This window comes from Chanodichthys erythropterus, chromosome 1 (genome assembly GCF_024489055.1).
Source record: "Chanodichthys erythropterus isolate Z2021 chromosome 1, ASM2448905v1, whole genome shotgun sequence".
In the NCBI taxonomy this organism is placed as follows: domain Eukaryota; kingdom Metazoa; phylum Chordata; class Actinopteri; order Cypriniformes; family Xenocyprididae; genus Chanodichthys; species Chanodichthys erythropterus.
The window spans coordinates 6,672,230-6,689,760 of NC_090221.1; the positions used below are offsets into that span (position 1 = coordinate 6,672,230).

The 17,531-nt window shown below is 37.6% G+C and overlaps 2 protein-coding genes across 3 annotated transcripts; one reads left to right on the forward strand and one right to left on the reverse strand.

Moving 5' to 3' along the window:
- The first annotated feature begins 1,927 nt into the window (after positions 1-1,927).
- Positions 1,928-14,812, forward strand: hmmr (hyaluronan-mediated motility receptor (RHAMM)). Of its 2 annotated transcripts, none has more exons than XM_067369945.1 (20): positions 1,928-2,093; positions 2,359-2,457; positions 2,571-2,647; positions 3,559-3,636; positions 3,754-3,942; positions 4,039-4,125; positions 4,216-4,327; positions 6,372-6,437; positions 6,521-6,594; positions 6,729-6,799; positions 6,886-7,253; positions 7,365-7,513; positions 9,113-9,327; positions 9,409-9,525; positions 9,893-10,051; positions 11,322-11,708; positions 11,830-11,902; positions 12,114-12,290; positions 12,371-12,521; positions 14,411-14,812. In XM_067369945.1, the coding sequence occupies exons 1-20, from the start codon at positions 2,048-2,050 to the stop codon at positions 14,428-14,430; spliced, it is 2,715 nt and encodes a 904-aa protein (XP_067226046.1). In that variant the 5' UTR covers positions 1,928-2,047; the 3' UTR covers positions 14,431-14,812. The 2 variants fall into 2 exon arrangements, with proteins under 2 accessions (XP_067226046.1, XP_067226120.1); XM_067370019.1 differs by having other exon boundaries at positions 2,574-2,647.
- Positions 14,813-15,280: 468 nt separating this feature from the next.
- insb (preproinsulin b) lies at positions 15,281-16,983 on the reverse strand. Its single transcript, XM_067370140.1, is given in 4 exon segments — positions 15,281-15,423; positions 16,486-16,701; positions 16,831-16,920; positions 16,923-16,983. Coding segments are annotated over 4 exon segments (510 nt in total).
- Positions 16,984-17,531: the final 548 nt, after the last annotated feature.

A 17,531-nucleotide genomic window follows, 5' to 3' on the forward strand; every position in this document is an offset into this window, starting at 1 on the left:
GTTTGTGTGATTTTTACAGTATTCAGATGCTTTTATTTGGTCGCTTACAAATGAGGAAAGTCACAGTTTGCAACGATACATACTTCAATTCATTCTCAGTGCACTTTTATGTTAAGAATAAAGGCCAGTGTTCACATGCGACGTTGAGTGCACCCATGAATACTTACCACAGTTACTACAGCTGTTAACCCATTTGTGCCCAATTTTTTCTGAATGGTTTCATGCATATAGTCCTGTTAATAGTGTCCTATGAGAACATGTTCTGCTTTTATTTTCCCCAGGTATTTTTTTTTTTTTTTTTTCTTTTTTCTTAAACTTATTTGAATGTGCAGCAACTATAGTTGCCGGTGGGCAAATATGTTGTATGCACCCCTTCAGTGTAAAATTTGAATAGGAGGATAACATTTATGCATCTAACTCAAAATAACTGCTTTCAACTGATCAATCAAAGTTCAAGAACATTTGATGCGAACACAAAAAAGCTGCATCTAGCTTATAATCTCTTGAATATGAAAAAACAAATCTGTTTGTTTTAAAGTGGTGATACATAGTGCATAACAAAGAGCAGCCATTAAGTTGTTCCAACAGAGCACTGTCAATCAAAATGTTAAATTACATTTTTCATTAGAAAAAATTACTCCTATATGTGACCCTGGACCACAAACCTAGTCATAAGTTGCACAGGTATATTTGTAGCCATAGCCAACAATACATTGTATGGGTCAAAATTATAGTTTTTTTTTTTTTTTCTTTAATGCCAAAAATCATTAGGATATTAAGTAAAGATCATGTTCCATGAAGATATTATGTAAATTTTCTACTGTAATTATATAAAAAAAATATTTTTTGTGAGTGGATATACATTGTTAAGGACTTCAGTTGGTCACCTTTAAGGCAATTTTCTAAATACTTTTTTTGCACCTTCAGATTCCAGATTTGTAAATAGTTGTATCGGCCAAATGTTCTATCCTAACAAACCATACATCAATGGAAAGCTTATATATATTCACCTTTCAGATGATGCATAAATCTCAATTTCAAAAAAATTGACCCTTATGACTGGTTTTGTAGTCCAGGGTCACATATAACAAACAAACAAAAAATACTTAAATTAAAAAATAACAATATAAAATATTATGAAAGCAAAAAAGCACTAAACAAGACCAATAACCTTGATTTATTAACCCATTAAACAGTATACCCCATTTCCCCATGATATATGTACTTACAAGTCATTTGCCCACTGGCAACTATAGTTGCCGCTTGTACTTTTGACTAAGTATACAAAAAACTATAGATCTCTTGTAAGACTTGTTTTGTTTGGATGATTCTAGAGACCCTCATGGTTATGTAGATAGATATATATATATATATATATATATATATATGTCAACAAAAAATTCTTAATATTAACATGAAATTACTTTTCTTTGGGAGGGTTTTCCTTCGCACTCTTCCTGGATGTAGGGATTGGAAGTTGACAGCCTCATGTCACAGGAAGGAAGTGAATACCTTTTTTTTTTGTTCTTAAAATCCTTTATTTGGATGTTTTCTTGCATGTCATTGAGACATAAAACTTGGAAAACATCTAGAAAAAACTTACAAAAGGAAAATGACAACCATGCACTGCGGCAACTATAGTTGCCGGTGGGCTTAAATGGGTTAATGCAATAAAAACAAAGATATGATGAGCCCAGTAAACTCATTGTAGGTCACATATTTTTTCAGCTGTATCAAAGCATCTCTGACTCCACAGTCATGCAGTTTGAATTTCTGGACAACGCTGCGTTACCAGATGTGACGTTAAGCTTCATGTCATTAATGATTGGCTTACATTTCTGTCCGTCACATATCCTTCAATTTCATTGGCTAATGTCGTTTCGTCGGATCAATTGGGCGGGGTTACCATTTCAAAATTTCAGCGGGTGTAAACGAATTGTTGTTGACGCTCGGTCGTATTGAAGTTTTTATCACTGAAGTTTAACCAATTTAACAATTTAAGTAAGTTTTTCAACAGTCTTTGGGCTTTCGACCACTCTTATCGGTCATGTCTTTCTCCAGAGCTCCATTAAAGAGATTTAACGAGCATATCGGTAAGTTTCATGTTGTGAATGAAGTTGAATGCAGCTGTTATGCTTTAAACACAGTAATTATTCTGCCAGTCTATTAAAACAAAGATTATTTATCAAATACACATCAGTAACGTCATATCTGAGCTCAAAAAATAGGAACAAAACAACTGACATTTAAATATATAGAAATGAATGATGAATTTGTCGCCTCAGCTGCTTCCGTGATTGTGAGGAGTTCATATTCATAGTCTTGATTATCTTTGATATTATGTATTATGATTATCAGGTTGTGCTCCTCCGCCTGGCACATATGATGTGAAGTCTGGTGAGCTGAAGGGGGCTGCTTCATTTCATAAAGCAGAGCGTTTCAGGACAGCTACCAAAAGTGAGGGCAGATTTTCTTAAACAAGCATTAACATTTTTCATCTGTACCTAAAGAATGAGAAACATTGCATTTGATTAATATATGAAACTATTTCATTTGAAAATGCTGATCAGCAGAAGTACCCCTGCCATCTCCTTCAAAAGAAGTACCCATGTCTCCAGTTCGGAGGACCATGTCTGTTGATGGTTTGGTAAGACCTGAAGTATTACTTTAATAAAAGATGTGCACACCTTCATGCTGTTCCATGATTTATTATGTACTTATACAGAACAAAAAATGAGATATTTATCCATATAAGAAAAGTCTCGAGTCCGAAACAACATGCACACCCTTGACATTCATTGCATGGACAAATATACTGAGACATTTCTTAAAATGTCATCTTTTATGTTCCACAGAAGAAAAAAAGTCATACAGGTTGTAAACGAATAAACAGACTTTTTTATTATTATTTTTGGCTGAACTATCCTTTTTAAAATGACTATTTCAATGTGACTGTATTTTTCCAGTGTTTTTCTTATTATACTGATTGTTTTGTACATTGGAAATTGCATTTTTATTTTATAGTGGAAACCTTAAGATAACATAGAGGTAAAATTTATGTATTTTTATTATATAATTATATTATTACATGAGTAGTATTGCAGGACAATGTACAGTCAGTTGGTCATTATCACAAAGTTAACCCCTACTCATTTAAAAAAACAAAACATAAGTGTTTAGATTATATAATTGATTTAATTGAAAAGGGATAGTTGACCCAAAAATGAAATTCAGGCATCATTTAATCATCCTCAAGTTGTTTCAAAGTTGTATGAATTTCTTCCTTCAGCTGAACACAAAAGAAGATATTTTGAATATGGGAAACCAAACAGTTGTTGGACCCCATTGACTTCCATAGTATTTTTTTCCATACTCTGTAAGCCAATGGGGACCATCAACTGTTTAGTTACCCATGTTCTTCAAAAACATAGTTGATAATATATTTGGATGAGTTAAGTGTCTAAAAACAGACAATTTGTCAGTAGATTGACAAATATCAGCCAACAATATTTGCTATGCTGTTTAACTATTTGCTTTTCTTGTATTTTCCTTACATAGGCTGATGCATTAAGTTCCAAAAAGGACAAAAATAGTTTCACACTTGAGATGAAACATCAAAGATTACTGGAGAAAGAGGTAGACTTCAAAATGTTTTGAACATTTCCTGGATGGCCATCTGTTGCTTTGAGGTCTGATCGGTTTCTTTGGTCTTTTCTCCTAACCTTGACTGTCACTGCTAATGCTGGAGTATAGATACGTTCTTTGGTGCAGCAGAGAGGAGAGCAGGACCGCAGGCTGCTGACCCTGGAGGAAGAGCTGAAGAAGTTGGAGTCTAAATTGCTCGTGGCTGTCAGAGAGAAGACTGGCCTTGCTGCCAATGTGGCTTCTCTCGAGAGGCAGCTCGCAGAGTTAAAGAAAGCTAATGAGTTCCTGAAAACCAAGGTGACTAGTGTTTTTGTACCAGGGTGTTTTGAAATTTCTGTTTTGTAGACTGCTTCAAGTTTACTGAGGAATGTCTTTGCACTTTCATTTTTGCAGGTCTCTGCAGATATAACCAAGAAGAGGATAAATTCTCTTTCCATGGATCTCATTGAAGCCAAAAATAAACTGGATGCCAAAGACAAGGTAGGTTATCTCAGTCACTTTATGGAGAGGAGTTTGTGTAATTTCACCAGTTTTGCTCAATGTAATTTTGGGCTTGTGCTTTTTCAACAGGAGCTGAGCTTCCTACAGATCAGCTCAGAGGGGAAAGTAAAGGTCCTGGAAACAGATCTGGAGACTGCCAGAACTACTTTTAGAGTTCTTCAGGAAAGAAACAAGGATCTTGGTGAGGAGTAAAATTGTATATTTGATAATGTTTATTTTTAGATCAGTCCCATTTTATGAAATGTATCCAGCAAACGTTCAGTGCGTCTAAACATTATTCAGACCATGTTCTAAACAATACGAACACATTTTCTGAAAACTGCACAGAATATACCGCATCTACTATTTACAGCATGTACTATTATAATAAATCAAGTGAAACAGTGTTTCCAACAGTATTATGCATAGTCACATGACCTCATCACATTGCATTTTTAAATTAGCGAGTGGTGTTTATTTAGTTTGGAATTACCAGTAGTTATTTTGCGTGATTTAATTTCATGTAACATTAAATGGTTGGTATAAGTCATAGTTGATATTTACACTTCATCAATCAAACTGCAGATAAAAGGATGAGTGCATTGCTGTGGGACACATTATTTCATGCAGTAATCTGTTGTATGCTACTCAATTTGCCAAATGTATATCTAGGCGTCTATTAATATAGAGCATTTGCATACTGTGGACTGTATACATGTACACTGCAGCAATAAGAGTAGTATGCTTTTCTGAACTTCAGTTTCATTTGTGTGGCTCAAGAAATGATTCAGTGATTGTGTCGTTCAAAAGTGTTCCCAGAAGACCCTGTGGCATTTGTTTTCTTTTTTTTTTTTGTAGATGTTAGATTGTTCAGACAAGCCAGAAATATTGACTGCCATCTATTTACCAGTTCTCATCAGAAAATATCAGTTTTGTTTGTTACCCAAAAGCAGCAAGTCTTGCCTGCAAATTTTACCAGGGGTTGGCAGAGAAATTTGGGAAATAAATACTTATATCTTTGCTGAATATAATGCTTATAATCAGCAAGGGTGCATTCAGTTAATAAAAAGCGACAGTAAGGGCATTTGTTACAAAACATTTTTGTTTGAAAGGAATTCTGTACTTTTGAACATACTGTTCATCAAAAAAAATCACATGGGGGGAATCATGGTTTCCAGTTTCCACAAAAATATTAAGCAGCACAACTGCGGTGCAGAATTTTTGAAAACATTAAAATCTAAATGACCCCAAACATTTTAACATTAGTGTCATTGTTGTTATTTTGATTAGGAGTAAAATTGTGCAGGCTGCCATGTTGGAACCATAAATTGATATTTAAGAAGTTTCTGACTTTGAATAAAGTGGTTTAGAAACTATTTATTTATTGGTTCAAATGACTGTTAAACAAACTTAGTGGTAACTCGGATATCATAAAGGCCCCGGTATACTTCAAATGAAATCGAAGAACGAACTGATGTGACGTCATTTCGAACAAAATCAGGCCCAAACAAAGTTCGTTTTGTGTTCTTTTTGGAAGTTCGAAACGGCTTGCCAAAGCAAACTTTTCAGTTCGCTTCAGCTGCAAAACACCTTCGTACTACCATTGGTCAGTGACGATAATGTAATTGGAAGTGTGCGCCGAGGCTCCGCCTTCACTCGCGTGGGACGCATCTTTGACTCATTTCGTGTGTTTGAGTTCGAGGTAAGATCTACGCAGGTGAAAACATGAACACACTGGATAGCCACTTAATAGTACAAAAAGTTGTGCTTGTAAAAAAATGAGGCAGTAACACTGTTTTTCATGTTTGATACAGTAAAGCTGCTTGATTTTAAGCAATCTATTGAATAAAGTGCTTTATGAAGACGTGATGTGACTGGAGTGCTGATTTTCAGAGCTGTTATGATCCGATCCGTTGCTTTTCTTATGGCTTCTATAATAAATGCTTGCTGTTTTCTCATTAGGGCCCGAGCACAGATGGTGTGAGGACCCTATTGGAATTGCTCAGTTTATTTTTGTTGTTTATTTTGTTACTGAGAAGAAAGTGCATGGCACATATTTACATATTCATCTAAACGCCGCTCTCAGCAGTGTGGGCGGAGTCAGATGTTCGATTACAGTATATCGCTGGTCACGCATTTCGAACTTCGTTTTACCCCTAAACGAAGAACGAAAAAGAACTTTGTTTGAAGTATACCGGGGCCTTTAGTGATTACATTTTTGCTTATTACTAAACATTGTGTTTTAGAGGATCTTCATCAGGAGACAAGAGCCCAGAATGAGCAGCTTGAGAATGAAATGGATAAATTGCACAGTAAGTTTGCATGCCAAGAACTGTTTGTTTTATGATGACATTGGGTTGGCTACATCTGACTTTTTTTCTATCTTCAAATGAAGACATAATCCAGGAGCTGAGGGAGGAGATCAAAGCCCTGCAGAGTTACTTGGACTCAGCAAATGAAGAGATTCAGGTATTGGTTTTGGTCAACAGAATTTGACTCTCTTAAGCCAGTTGACATTTACTCACCGCTTAGGTTGAATCATCAGTCTTTGAAGTGCTGCTTGGTTTGAGATAAGCTGTCTGTCTCACTCTCCAATGTCAAAGGATTTGCGGATTAAGCTCCAGGACAAATCCACCATGGAGCGCCGTGTCTCTGATGCTCAAGAGAACCTCAGGTTAGAACTCTGTGCATTTTCATATTGTCGCTGTTGTTATGGTATCAGTGTTTACATCCTCATCCGTCTCTACCTGGCCTGTGCAGTGAAGTGGAACAGAAGCTGGAGAAATGTACCGGTGAGCTGCAGGACTGTCAGGAGGGCCTGAAAGAAAAGGAAGAGGAGCTGCGGAGGTCTCGACAGGAGCTGCAGGACTCCCAGAAGGCTCTAGAAGAGAAGGAGAGGGAGCTGGAGCGGCACTTACAGGATCTGCAGGCCTCGCAGACGTCGTTGAAAGAGCTGGAGGAGCAGATGCAGCGGGGAGCTCAGGATCTCGAGGAGTCCCAGAGCATCATTCGGCAGCAGGAGCAGGAGCTGGCCCGTGTGAAAGAGATCTTGAGGAGGACCGAGGAAGAGCTGGATCAGCGTGTGGCGCTTATGGGCGAGAGATGCTTGGTGCTGGAGGATGAAAGAGGTGAATGAGATTTGACTTTAAAACGCAGCATGAAACTAAGTTTGAGTGATAGAGTTGCACATTTATTTGATCATTAATCTCTTAGGATTGTTTGTTTGTGATTGTGTGCAGCCAGGACACAGGAGGAGGGTCTGCGAAGGGTTCAAGAGCTCAAGGCAGAGATCAACTCATTGGAGGAGAGCAGGCAGACTGAGGCAGAGGCATATGAAAAGCTGAAGGAGGAGCACTCTGCACTTACCAAACAACTGGAGGAGGAGAAGGTAATCAAGAGAATGTGTAGGTGGTGTTTACACCGGTATTAGCTTTGTTTTAGGTACCTCTCCTATTAATTTCAATAGCAGTTGCATGATTGGCACAGGAAGTGTGTGAATTGACATCTTTGCTCATGGGTATGAGCCAGTCCACATTTTTGAGCTATAAATGTAAAGTGACTAATCATTCTAAAAAATGAAAGCTTCAAAAAATGAAAATTATTTACTCATTCTCATTTCATTCCAAACCCATAAGACTTTGATCAGTGCACATGCACGAAGCTTATCAAAATCATTTGTTTGAACCGTGAGAGGCATCTAAGCTTAAACTACTCCTACATCCTACGTCATACATCGCATCAGAAGTTACTCTTGTGGCGACTTGTGCAGTATGTGTACGGTCGTCTGCCGGAAGCTAGTTATTATAGTTAATAAAGTTTTAAATATGGGTATTTTTCTTTTTCTACAAAAACCAATCGCTTTGCTTCAGAAGGCCTTTGGAGCCATATGGATTATTTTTATAATGGATGGATGCACTTTTTTTGTGTGTGCTTCAAAAGCCTTCACTACCATTAGAAATATTTTTAAATATATCTATGAAAGAAGGAAGAAAGAAGGTAATCATATATACCTAGAATGGCTTGAGGGTGAGTAAATCATGGGTTAATTAATTTTTGGGTGAACCATTCCTTTAACAAAAATCGTAAACCGAGTGTGAGAACCAATGAGGTTCATTCCCGCGCCTCAAGCATGATAGAGTTGAGCTTCTGTTTACCATTTCTGATGAGCTTTGTGTATGTACACTGATCAGTGTTTATATATGTAAAAGCTTAAATCAAATCTGTTCATCAGTGATTGTTTCTTCAGAAGACTTGGAGAAAACGGCTTGATTTTTAAATGGATTTTTGTACTTGTGTGAAAGCTTTGGTTACATAGACTTGAATGAACAAAAATCATATGCAAATATTTAAATTATCTTCACACGAACAGAAGTCTTATCGATTTTGGAATGACGAGATTGAGTAATTTATTTTTTTTATTTACTATTTAAACTTTTTTTTAAATGTCATGACAACCAAGATTGGCTGATGGTACCATGAAAGTATGCAGTACTAAAACTTTAAGTAGTTACTATCCTGAGTTGTGACACATTCCAATCACAAATTTATTTTGTGTCCATTCACTTTATGCTATTCAACTACTGGAGTTTAACATTTCTGTGAATGCTTTCAATGCATACAAGAAAACTAATTATAATAAGTCTTAGGAAGTCTATTTGGGATTTAGAAACTGGGCTTTTTTCCCCCATCCTATTCCAGTATTTAATTAGCTTGAGTATATGTATCTAGGGCTGTGACTAGGAAAACGGTTTACTAACATGCCATTTTGTGATTTGTTGTAGTACTTTGAGAGAAAAAAATCAATAGTGAATATAATTGTGATGTGATTTATACCAGCATGAGTGGGACAATTAAGTGAAGAGTGCAACTTAATAGATTTAACTAGGTCGTACTGTGTCATCTCTCAATCAGGAAGTCAAAGTCTCCCTGATCGACTTTGTGGATTAGGCTAATGTCTCTTAAGCTCCTCTAATGTGTGTTGCTGCAGACTCACAGCGGCTCCCTGGCTAGCATGCTTGAGCGCCTGAGAGATGAGACCGAGGCAGAGAGGAGACAGCTCGGCGAGGAGCTGGAAGACGCGCTCGAGGAGCTGTCAGAGCTGGAGAAGCAGGAGCAATCCAGTGTGGAGGCCATCCAGCACCTCACACAGAAGACCCAGACACTGGAGCAGGAGCTGAAGAACACTTCTGCTGAGTTAGAAAAGTGAGAACTTCTTCTAATTGAGTTACGATGAATTGCATCACTTGGGTAAAAAATGACCAGTGTCGTTGTCTCCTTTGGCAGGAAGCGTGCTGAGATGCAGGCTTTAGAAGAGGCTCATGTGACTGCAATCAAAAAACTAGAGGAGGATCACAACAGCTGTCTTGCCAAGCTGGGGGATGTTACTACTGATTTTGAGAGGTATTACTTAAAAGGCCTTTTCGTTTATTTATATTTTATATATATATATATATATATATAAAAAACATTTATTTTAAATTCTTGTGCCCTTGTAATCTTTAATCTAATTTCCCCCTCCCTCTTGCAATATTTTTTTCTGATGTTTACTGGTGTGAGGGCAGGACAATCTGTCACTCATCTGAGATCGACCTTTAGCAACCATCCAGTCAATTCCCAATGACACAATCATATCCCGCACTGCTATTTTTCTTTTGCGAGAAGCAGTTTATATGGAAGTTTAAAATGACCCAGAAATGATTCATCACTAATACCCGTTGAACCGTCATCAAGAGTCTCCATCAAATGTTTTCTTTTTAAATTTCATAAGCACAAGACGGTCTCTGGGTGAGCAGAAGGACCAGGCTGAGGCTCAGGCCAATCAGCTGCAGGAAGAGATGAACCAACTGAAGCAACAGTTGCAGCAGGACCAGCAGAAACTCATAAGCTACCAGGAAATGCAGGATAAACAGCGAGAGGAGTATGCTAGGTCAGTGTCACTCCTCACAGATCTGCAGTAATTATCTGCTACACTTCCCATAAACATGCAGCTCCCACATTGTTGACAATGTGGTCCAAGAAATAACGTCATTATTACAAAACAAATAACAAACACAATTTCAGTTTTGGTAAGTATATTGATTAGGGCTGTCAATGCATTTAAACTAAAAATAGCTAATCGCTCGCACAAGTTTGCACAATGCCTGACATTACAATTTGTTTTCATAAATATACTTTGAATATATTTTCACATTATTGTAGAAACGGCATAAAGAGTATTTTTAATATTTTAAATATATGTATCAAAGGTACGCTATGTAACTTGATGCTCTAGTTAATAAACAAAACTGCATGCATCTTACGGAAGAACATTGTAGCCGGTGCTACTTCTCTCTGTTTATACTGTAGTGATTCAGGACAGGACAAAAACTTGATTTGTAAAAAGGATTCATGTTGCACTCGCTCATTACATAAATTGAGTTTTAAATAACTGCATTATTATTACTAGTTAAAGGTGCTAAAGAGGATCTTTTCGTCGACTGAGAAACCAAAGACTGTTAGTGAGTTTTTCGAGGGAACGCCTCCCAAAACTCGTGCACGAGTATTGGAACACAAGTGTTTATCACCGGCATTCGCTGTGTCGTGTTAGTGGATTCATTATGTCAGACTCACCGCAGGTAACTCATAATCTGCAGTTGTTACTCCTGTCTCCTGACAAAAACATTGCATGCGGCGCCTGTAGAGTGTGGATAGTTACTGGAGCGTGCAGCCGCGCTCGTCTCACAAGGAACGTCACGGCAGTGATTGACAAGCCAGAGGGCCAATCCGTGCACGTCTTTCACATGGAACGTCATGGCAGTGATTGACAAGCCAGAGGGTGTAAACGATTGGCTGATGTTTTTAAGGCCCTACCTCGTGCACAGATTATGTATATTAATATTATTCCTTTCAGTGCACCTCATAAATAGTGTTTTATCAGTTAGTAAAGACAGTTTCAAGTAATATTGCAAAAATGTATAAAACACTACATCCTCTTTAGCACCTTTAAACAGAAGATATCTTCTATAACCTAACAAGTTATTTTTCCCATCACTAATAACGGCACTCGATTTAGGCTGCAAACACTCTCGTCACACCATCGGAGGTCTGTAAATATCAGGTCATACTTTAGCACTCATACCTCAGAATACACCATTTTGAATTTAAAAGTTAATGAAAACTACTGTGTAACAAACATTGGTGGCATTGCTGTGTTACAGGATGCTTTTAGAAGTTCAGACAAAGCTGGCTCAGAGAGAGGAAGAGTTGACGCGAGCAGCAGAGACTCAGAGTGAGGAGCTGAGACGCCTGCAGGTGGAGGTGGAGCAGGAAAGAGGGGAGAGAGAGCAGGCTCAGACCCAGCTGGAGAGGGAGCAGAGGAGAAGGCAGTCAGTGGAGGGCCGTTCGGCAGAAGCCAGCAGGCTGCGGGGCCTCGTGGAAGAGCTGGAATGTGAGATTTCGGAGCTGCGCGGGCAGGTGCAGGAGGAAAGAGACTCTTCTCAGCGTCATGCTGTGGAGTGGCAGCAGGAGAGACGACAGCTATGCAGACAGATGGAGGAGGAAAGACAAGACTTTCACAAACAACTTGCAGAGGCTCAGCTGCAGAGGTGAGGAAGTTAGGAAGCACTCGACAGGTCTCTAGGACATCATAGTGTCCTCACGTACTCTGTCTCTGCGTGTATTGCATTGCTGTTGTTTAATCCCCATATTTTCATTTGTTCACCCCAGCATGTGTGACGCTGAGACTCAACACTGGAGAAAATTGTATGAAGAGCTATACGCTAAAGTTAAACCATTTCAGGCAAGCAAAGAACTTCAACTGATCTTTTCTCTTATTATAAATATATATATATATAAAATATACTGTATATTAGATATTGTGAAGGATGTGCAGAGTGACAGGTGCTACAGTTTTTTTTTATTTTTTTTTATAGTGCATCAAGTAGAGACAACTCTTAACTGAGATAAATGAATGTTGGATGGATTGTAAATACTCTTATTCTGGTCATCAGGAACAGCTGGACCGCTTTGCGGCGGAGAGGAACGCTTTGTTGAATGAGAAAGGAGCCACTCAGGCCGAGTTGAACAAGTTAGCTGATGCCTATGCTAATTTGATGGGCCATCAAAACCAGCGGCAGAAAATCAAACACATGGTCAAACTCAAAGAGGAGAACTTGGAGCTCAAACAAGTAAGGCATTAGTCATAAGGCAGTTATTGTTTGATTTGAAGGTTTTGGTGGGTAGCTGAATGTGTCCATGTGTTCTGTAGGAAGTGTCTAAGTTAAGGGCACAAGTGGGGAAACAGAAGCAAGAGCTGGATCGACTCAAGCCCAGCCAGACACCACGGAGGTTCGACCCCACCAAGGCTTTCAAACACGAGCTCAAAGAAAACCAGCAGCCCACCTCCGCTCTTACACAAGGTGAGTTATGAAAGAATCCTGGGTAAAGTTGCACCAGCTATTCATTATTTATTTATTTTTACTTAAATTGTAATGTAAAGTCCACACTAGAGGCTTAGTGTCTGTTACTTTGTGACTAACTCAGCACTTTATTTGATTGCACCATTTCTTCTTAAAGGAACACTCCTAGAAAATCTCAACTTTTCATTTTCCGTCAGTCTTTGTACACGATGTAACTACAGAAGAGTCAAGTTTTAAATGGGAAAAATATCGAAACTCTTTGGTCATTTTTGAGCGAGATCCAAACGGTCTAATCAGATTCAATGAACTTTTTGATATGAATTCATATAAAAAACATTTTAATGCAATAGTTTACATAACTTTGTAGTATTATTTTTATGTAAAAATAATGTACACTCATTCTTCACAACAGTATACGTACGCAGCTCCGCTGAAGTGTGCGAGTGGAATAAGACTGAGGTATGGGTAGATATTTGTATGTTACAGCTTCTGGGTTTGAATCCGTCAAATTTCAACATCAGATCGCCCTTTATTTAACACAAACAAATTAAATTAATACTCTGCCAGTGAACTAGAGATGTTCCGTTTGTTATAAGTATGTCTGTACCACGAAATGTTAAAAAACCCTCACTTTTCAATGACGCAGGAGTCGCATTTACAGGGAAATATCCGATCTGTCTGCTTACACTGCGCAAACGCACATATCCGATTCATATCTTATTTATAACCACATATGGATGAGGCCTGAAACCGATCTGTGAAAATCGGAATCCATGCGCTTTTTTTCCTGCTTACACGGTCGTGACTCCTATCCGATCTGTGCCACATGGGAGGTAAAAAACATATTTGTCACTTGAACCGTGCAGTGTAAATGGGGCCTAAATGCTCTGAATTTCAGTTTATCCTTCATTCTAACTTCTTTCTTTTTGTTTTGCGTTAAAAATAAGTTAAAGGGATAGTTCACCGAAAAATAAGAAAAATTGTCATCATTTACTCACCCAGATGTTCCAGACCTGATTGTTGGTAACCAAACAGCTGACGGTAGCCATTCACCTTTCATAGTGTTGTGTGTGTGTGTGGGTTTTTTTCTTTTTTTTTTTCTTCTTCTTCTTTTTTTTTCTCTGCCATGGAAGTCAATGGCTACCGTCAACTGTTTGATTACTAACATTCTTCAAAATATCTTTTTTTTTTTTTTTTTTTAGTTTAGTTTTAAAAAGAAACTCATACAGGTTTGGAACAACATAGGGGTGTGTAAATTATGACAATTTTCATTTTTGGGTGAACTAACCCTTTCAGTACGATACTACTTAATCTTAAACATAATATGTAACATAAATAACATTCAGAAACTTTATCTGAAATGAATAGGGATAAATAAATAATAAATAAATAATTTAGTTTTTTTTTGTGTATCTATATTTATTTATTCTGATTTTTATTTGACATGTACAACACAGAGCAATGCGCACAGCGGCGTGCTGTTTAGGACAGGTTTGTGTTGATGAGCTGCTAACAAAATGGTAATCTATTCACATAATGTTCTCTCACTTAAAATGTAAGCGAGTGTAAATGTCAGCATTATCACATGTCTAAAGAATTGTAGTCTGTTGGGTAAAACAAGAGCTTATTGATCAGTCTGCTATTTTATTCCAACCGTTACTCCTGATCGGAGACTTCCGTAAATATTTAGTTTATACGTGGAGTTATGCTTCAACTAAGGTTAATGGTGTAATGCAAAAAAATATTAAGTTTGTAACTTGGTGTCCATTTATGTCAAAATTAGGTAACTTGTAAGTTGTAACTCACGCACACAATACTAAATATTTTTATTTTGTTTGTATGCGTGTTCTTTTTATTACACATTTAAAATCTAATTCTTCTGTTTCTAGGTAACAACAAATTGCATTAAACTTATCACTTAATGGACTTTTGTGGAATATCCCTGGTGAACATGAACACTGACAGAAGAAAGGTTCTGAAGAGGCACAGTCTGGAGTTTTGAACTATGACAATGTCGATCTTATTTATGTACGTTTTATTTTTGTTTGTGTGTGAATTTTAATACAGTGTCCTTAACATTGTTATTGTCACTCAATATCTATATATATAATTGACAACCCCCTTTTTTTAGATGTTGGTCTTGATGAATTTGACTACAATGGTGAAAATATGCTTATGGTCTTGGAATCACTTTTTCTGTAATCTGATTTTGTTCAGCACCGGGTGTGCTTTTATCTTAAACTCTTTAAAAAGTTCAAAGTTAGCCCACTCTTTGTTTCAAGTATCCAACGAGCCCCTTATGTTCAGTTTAATTTGTTCATTTTTTTTTTTTTTGAATGATAGTTTAGTTTATTGCAATATTTGCTGCCACTAAGCTTAATGTCTTTAATGTCTTTTAAATTGTTTTTATTTTAAAAAAGTAGAAAGTGTCTTTTTGAAATAAAATACTTTCTTTTCAATATCTTTGCTGTCACTGTGATTTGTATGCCATCGTTTTAAAACTAGAACCCAAAGACATTTTATTACTTCATCATGCACTTCTCATCAGTTTGAGAGCTTAAAATCATGGATGTTCCAGCAGAGGGCGCTAGAACACAAGGAAAACCAAAACATGTTTCTGTCATTTAATGCTGCATGTGAAGGAACCTTCATTTCTTCTACAAGCTTCCATATAAAAGGACAAGCAATCAAGCATGTTGTACTTGCATATAATGTTCATTTATTAACCTCTTTAACCTTCACATGGCATTTATGCTTGTTCAGCTGCAGTAGTCTTCCAGGTGGTAGATGGTGCAGGGCCTGTGGCAGCACTGCTCCACAATTCCTCTCTTCATCTTCATCACCTTCTCTTTTAATGGATCGTCCTCTGCTACCTCATAATCTGCTAAATTTGAGAGGAAGACTGGGGGAGGAAGTGGATGCTATTAATTCTTGAACTAAATCTTTCATTAAAGTGGACCTATTATGCTTTTGTTTAAGTGTAATGTTGCTATTTCAGCATTAAAAATGTCTAAAAAGTAAAGCACAAAATCCACGCCAAAGGGAGTTATTCTCTGTATTAGTAAGCACTGTTTCTGAACTCCCTTGACTGAACTGAGTTTTCTTCAGGGAGCGTACATGTCAAAATATCCCTCAAAAAAAAAGCACCCCTGTGGTGAAAAACAAGTTTTTAATGTTGTTTATGTGTCCAAGTGGTGGTTTAATATGCTTTAAGACAAACCATGTGCAAAATCAAGTCAAACGCCATTGCTGAATATATTCAGTTTAAAACGGCAGTGATCTAAAGACCGTTTTAAAAAAATCGCTGGTGTTTGTGACATCACAAACTACCTTGTAACCAATCATGTCAATGTCCTGGCTGGCTTTAGCATATCATTAACCATAATCGCTCTGAAGCAGGAGAATCTCAAGAAGCCAGCTTATCCAGGCATACTTTTCTGATATAAAAAATCGGGTAGATTTAACAATAATTATATAAATTACGATGTTATGATGAACAATATGCCTTTCTCCTCTGACGTTCAGAGTTCAAAGCGTTTCTAAGGAGACAGATTTTTAGAAGGCAGACTTAGCAGCGGTTTGATCATGAAGTCACACAAACGGCTAATCATATTAATTACCATAACGTGTCCGATCTTGTAAAAAGCGATACCGTTGTGCAGCGTTTACCTCAGTAAGTTGACCGAGTGGATCTTGTGTGAGTGAGTGGAGGCGGGGCTAATTAGCATATTCATAGATCTGAACATAAATGCAAGGCTGAAGATTTTTTAAGCTATTTCTTTCACAGGAAAAATGTTTGTCATTTTGGTGATGAAAGATAAGTTTTAAGGGACAAAATTATTGAAAAAAAACATACAAACGTGAAAACCTATTCTAGTAGACCCCAAAAACAAAATCATAATAGGTCCTCTTTAAAATCAGTTTCATATTGTAGCATTTGTGCATTACAGAGAGTCCTCCTCACCCAGCAAGGTATCCAGATCCCTCCTGCTTCTGTTAGAGTAAAAGAATCCTTTGGGCCCACACACAAGGTAAAGCGCGTCCACCAGGTTGGAGCCACACAGATGCTGTGATGGAGTAGAGAGTGATCCAGGCAGGGAGGCCAACAGCAGGATTATCGCTGCTGTCTGTAGCAGCACCATGATAGGCAGAAGCTGTAGACATGTACTGCCTGGAATGACTATAAATACATATAAATGAAGAGTGCATTTTTTTTAAAAAAAAGGCCTGTGTTATGTAGTTTTATCTTAATAGTTAACACATAAAGACTTAATACAGAAATTGAACAAAAGTATGTTTGGTTCCCTACTTACCTTTCCTGAGTGAGCACAGTCAATCAAGAGTAGCCAGGATTGGGATGGAAATGTGCTGCTTATATAGCTTCCCATTGCCAGGCCCTCGCTCTTGATGGCATCAGCGGAAAAACAAAAGTTCCCATGTAATGACATGACTCCTTATGCATGTCACCTTGCTAAGAAGTATTAGGAACATATCAGATAACTGTAATGGGCTTTATTACGTTCAGATTAAAATGTACAGGTCAGGAGTGTATTTCAGTTAAGTATGCTACCACTTCTTAGTTTCTCTTGCTGAATTGTTAACTAAATGTAACTAACAGGATGCAGGTCCTAAGAGCAGGAAGTAGTTTTCAGAAGTGTTAAATATAAAAGTGTGAATTTTAAAAGCACGTGGAGTCAGAGTCCAGAGGTGTCTGAAGTGGCACAAGACCCACTGAAGAAAAACTCCTGAGGAAGAGTGTGAAGCTTCAGTTGAAGAGCAGCAGCATATTCACCTTTTGTTTCAAATGTTCACACCAAGGGACACAGATCTAATGGGACCCCCTGAGGTAATACAATGATGTCTTTCACTTCTCCCTTCAACTGTGTTATGAGGCCGTTATCAGGGTGGTGAATAGAGCTTTAATCAGACTTTTAATGAATTGCCATATTAACACCAAGCAAGTCACCTTGAAAAGGAATATTCTCACTTTTCTTCAAATGTCTGCAAATG

Excerpts from the sequence above, each read along its gene's own strand:
- hmmr (XM_067369945.1), top strand. The coding sequence starts at position 2,048 with ATGTCTTTCTCCAGAGCTCCATTAAAGAGATTTAACGAGCATATCG. Across the intron at positions 4,328-6,371 it reads GGAAAGAAACAAGGATCTTG|AGGATCTTCATCAGGAGACA; the intron begins GTGAGGAGTAAA and ends ATTGTGTTTTAG. Across the intron at positions 7,254-7,364 it reads GGTGCTGGAGGATGAAAGAG|CCAGGACACAGGAGGAGGGT; the intron begins GTGAATGAGATT and ends GATTGTGTGCAG.